The sequence below is a fragment of the Panicum hallii genome, chromosome 8 (genome assembly GCF_002211085.1).
Source record: "Panicum hallii strain FIL2 chromosome 8, PHallii_v3.1, whole genome shotgun sequence".
Classification (NCBI taxonomy): domain Eukaryota; kingdom Viridiplantae; phylum Streptophyta; class Magnoliopsida; order Poales; family Poaceae; genus Panicum; species Panicum hallii.
In genome coordinates, this window is record NC_038049.1 from 34,127,882 (window position 1) to 34,132,262 (window position 4,381).

At 48.0% G+C, this 4,381-nt stretch overlaps 1 protein-coding gene across 1 annotated transcript; it reads left to right on the plus strand.

Moving 5' to 3' along the window:
- Nucleotides 1–1,795: 1,795 nt before the first annotated feature.
- Nucleotides 1,796–3,258, plus strand: LOC112902925 (3-aminomethylindole N-methyltransferase-like). The gene is made up of 3 exons (XM_025972121.1): nt 1,796–2,241; nt 2,343–2,659; nt 2,760–3,258. The coding sequence occupies exons 1-3, from the start codon at nt 1,802–1,804 to the stop codon at nt 3,122–3,124; spliced, it is 1,122 nt and encodes a 373-aa protein (XP_025827906.1). The 5' UTR covers nt 1,796–1,801; the 3' UTR covers nt 3,125–3,258.
- Nucleotides 3,259–4,381: the final 1,123 nt, after the last annotated feature.

The following is a 4,381-nucleotide window of genomic DNA, read 5'->3' on the forward strand; positions in this document are numbered from 1 at the left end:
CTAAGAGGTACTCGATCCAGATATCTTTGCAAAATGCTAGATACTCCCTCTTTTTCAAATTTTAGATCGTTTTGGTATTTCTAGATGTATAATTTTTATTATTATATTTAGATATAATGTATATCTAGATGTATAGCAGAAACTATACGCCTAGAAATACTAAAATAATTTATAATTTGGAATAGTGGCAGTACAAATTAAAGATCGTTCAAGAGTGATCACCCAGTTAACAATTCTACATTACAACTCGCTTTATATACCGCACCACTAGGCTAGACTAAGAAAAACAGACATTTTTTAGATAAAGGATAAATCAACTGGTGGATATATACAGCCAAGAGTTATATGAGTTTTTAGACTCAAAATCTTAAAAACAAAACTCGAAATTAAAGAAAGAAAACTAGATTCAATTTCCTTCTTCGCTACCACTTCATCCTTGCAAAGTCTTTACGCAGCACCAAACCATCACATCTCTCGTCTTCTTAGAATTGTGATATCCGAATCGTATGATGCCGCTAAAATAATGAAGCTACAACAAAAGATCTCCAAGGCGACGCTTTAAGAAAAAACATCAAAGATGCCGTCGCCGCCAAATCCAGCGGGTCAGAATTGGATTTTCACCCGAAGATAATAGTTATAGGAGACACTATAACAACACTTCAAAGGGAGACGACGCCTACAAATGCTGCTATTGTCGCCACCGACATAATAATGCCAGGAAATGTTGTCTCCCAGACACCTGCTCGGCAGCATCGCCGTTCCAACCAGAAGCGATGGTGATGTGCTGCTATCGGGGCTGACGAAAGTGGCGGACATAAAGTAGCTCTCCACAATTACATAAGGGTAAGTCTGATACAGGTCATCGTTGTCCAGAATATGTGATGCAGCTTCAACTCCCCACGAGGGCCACGCGTTGTCCTGAACTCTTCGCATCACAACGAAGCAAGCACGACAAAACAACTTCACGAAGCACTTCAATTCTCCAAGGCCAAACTCATCTCACGGGAAACTCATAACAAAGAAAACCAAAGCTATCTTCACTATAGAAACCATTTTCAAAGGTGCCTAATTACCTATGGAAATGGACATTTCCATAGGGGTGGGCAACCAGACCTCGAAATATATTACTAAGATCTAGCGGATCTATTTCCAGTGGTGATCAGATTTAAGCAACCTCCTGTAGAAATACATTTCTAATAAATAGCTAAGGATTATCATCAGCATGCAACCTTCAAAAGCTTCAATTGAGACAAGATAGCAAAAGAAGAAAAAAATTAGAAGGTGTTATTGAGAAATTGAAGATACTAAAAGGTTGCGGACTCTAGCCTCGTTAGCTAGCTCATTGAAGGATAGAGCTAGCAACCACAGTTTCGAATCATGTGTACATATTTAACCATCTCATATGGCTGCGGTTTAGAACCTTAATTTTTTTAAAAAAGATACTAAAAGGTGTATGTGAGAGCAACGGTTAGCAACAGGGACGTCTCTTCCGCCTAGCCAAAGGGTCGTCTCCAGTAGCCTGTCACGAGAAAACTGAAATGGGTAGTGAAGGCAATCTCCACCATTCGTTGCAGACCCCAAGCACGTGCGTACTTATCTTGACAGCAAAAGCAGCTATAGCTACCTACCACACGTCTCTCTCTCTCTCTCTCTCTCTCTCTCTCTCTCTCTCTCTCTCTCTCTCTCTCTCTCATGTTATTCAGATGGGCCACTGCGAACGGGACAGCTCATCTCTCTCTGTGCCTATATATACGCACACACTCGGCACCATAGAGCAATCAAGTAACATAGTGCTAGAGCCATGGCGGACATTTCTGCCCCTTCCCCTGCTAATAACACTCTCGCTGCCAATGGCGCTCTTGACCAAGAGGACGAGCTCTGCTTGCAGGCGCAAGAACTCATGTTGGCATACAACAAGTCCCTGGTCCTCAGGGCGGCGATCCAGCTAGGCCTCATCGACGCGCTGTGCGCGGCCCCCGCCGCGGTCACCGCGGACGAGCTCGCCCGGCAAATCAAGGCCGTGGACAGGGCCGACACGGCTGCCTCCGTGGAGAGGATCCTCGGCTACCTCGCGTGCGTCAACGTGGTGAGGTGCTCGGCCGAGACGACGGGCCCCAACGGCGAGGTCCTTCGGCGGTACATGCCGGCGCCGGTGTGCCGGTGGCTCACCAAGAACGACGGCAAGGGGTCGCTTGGCACCTTCGCCGTGTTCCTCGGCGATCCGGACCACATATTACCCTGGTATATATCTTCATATAGTCTCCACGTTTTACAAACAAAATTTTGGGTGAGAACAAAATTTTTACCTCCACTGCTCCACATCGTACTGCATATGCGTAAAGGCATCACATAGCCGACGCGGTGGTCGCGGGCGGGCCGTCGTCCTTCGAGAGGATCCAAGGGACGCCGTTCTTCGACTACCTGGGGAAGAAGAACCAGAGGCTGGGCATGCTGTTCGACGACGCCATGGCCGACCACTCGGTGATTCTGGTCACCAAGATGCTCGAGCGTTACAGAGGGTTCGACGACGTCCGGCGGCTCGTTGACGTAGGCGGGGGCACGGGCAACACCCTGAAGATGATCACCTCCCGGTACAAGCACATCACGGGCGTCAACTACGACCTGCCTCAAGTTTTGTCTCAGGCTCCATCTATCCCTTGTGCGCACCTGATACTCTTATATTCATTTAGATTACAAATTATACAAGGAATAATTTCAGTCCGAATAAAATTTCTGATTTGTTTTTTGTGTTATTACAGGTGTGGAACACGTAGCTGGAAACATGTATGAGAGCGTACCCTCTGGAGACGCGGTTCTTTTGCAGTGGATGCTGCTTATGCAGACAGACGAGCAGTGCATCACGATACTGAAGAACTGCCACAAAGCTCTCCCTGATGGAGGGAAGGTGATCATCATAGACGGTATCCGGCCAGAGATCCCAGACCCGAGTTCTCCAGCTGCACGGGACGCCTTCTCCTTGGACATGTGTATGTTTGTCCTTTTCAAGGGGAAGGAGAGGACGGAGAGGGAGTTCACCAAGCTTGCCCGGGAATCTGGCTTCACTGGTGCTGTTCGTACGACCTACATATTCTTGAATTTTTACGCGATTGAGTTCACCAAGTAGCTCCATACCAACATGGCAGCATGGTCTTGAATAAGAGCTGATAGCTCACGACGTATGATGTGTTTATATGCCCACTTGTGTTTTTGCAGTGTTTCATGAATAATGAATCAAAAGCTTGTCATGTGTCACTACCAGAGAACTGGCTCTTATATATTGTATTTCTTTTACAAAACACATCAGAGACACATAGGGTGTGTATGGTTGGGTGCCCAAGTTCCCAACCAGGCTCCAATACGCTAAGATGGGCTTGTATTAGTTGCTTGGATATATAGTGGATGGTCCGTTAGCCAGGCTAGCGTAGTGCAAAAACTCTGGCTACAGGTAAACGCCCACACCGATCGTCTCCAGTATGCTAGGCTTGCGCTAGCAGATATGGCCTCTGCGAGAAAGTCCGCTCACCGCACGTCGCATCTCTGCCGCCGCCGCCGCGGGCGTCGTCGTCCGCCCGACCCGCCTCACCTCCCGTCTTCGGTTCGATTGAAGCCGCGCCGCGACAGTGCTTCTCCGTCCCGTTCGAGCGGCACGGTCCCTCAGCTCGCCATCGCGGTGTCGCACGCTCCAGTTGAGCAGCACCGAGGATGAGAGCCGCTGGGTTGTTGCAATGTTGCTCAGAACGAGCTTCGTGGGGGTGGGCGGTGTCTCCGAGGGCTGGCCCCGTCCTTGTTGCCCTCGCAGCGCTCGCGTCCCGGCGGCGTCGTAGCTGGCCATCCTGCGGGTGGAATCGGAGGAACTCAGCACAGGGATTCAGCCTCCCGCTGTTGCGATTGACCACCGCTATCAGTTTCTTGTCCTAATTATTAAAGAAGATCACGAGGTGTTTAGTTCAGGTGTCGTGTAGATAAAGTTGTTGTACAACCATATGAGATCTGGCCATGGAGACAGATTTGCTCTGTTGTAGATTAGTTAGTGCAGATATATTTTTGTTGTGACAAACTCCATTGCCAGTACGATCTTGTTGTTATCCAGGGTTTTTTTTAACGAACTAGGCGAGACAGCTGCCGATTATATTGCAAAAAGATAGAAGCTCAAATTGAGCGATATAACAAAAGAGAAAACAACAACTCAAACATCAAGCAACTCAAAAAAACACGCACCATACTACTCGACACGTCATAAATACCAAGACATTGCTCCAACACTAGGCACCACTCCACCGCCACAAACTCCCCCAACTTAACTTCATTATCGACCTCCGCTTGACAGTTACCTCAGCCGCTAGCTCCATCACCTCGACCTAGCTGTCGTCAAGGTTGAACA

Coding starts and splice junctions, on each gene's coding strand:
- LOC112902925 (XM_025972121.1), top strand. CDS start 1,802: ATGGCGGACATTTCTGCCCCTTCCCCTGCTAATAACACTCTCGCTGCC. Junction 2,242..2,342: donor CCGGACCACATATTACCCTG/GTATATATCTTC, acceptor ATATGCGTAAAG/GCATCACATAGCCGACGCGG. Junction 2,660..2,759: donor TCAGGCTCCATCTATCCCTT/GTGCGCACCTGA, acceptor GTGTTATTACAG/GTGTGGAACACGTAGCTGGA.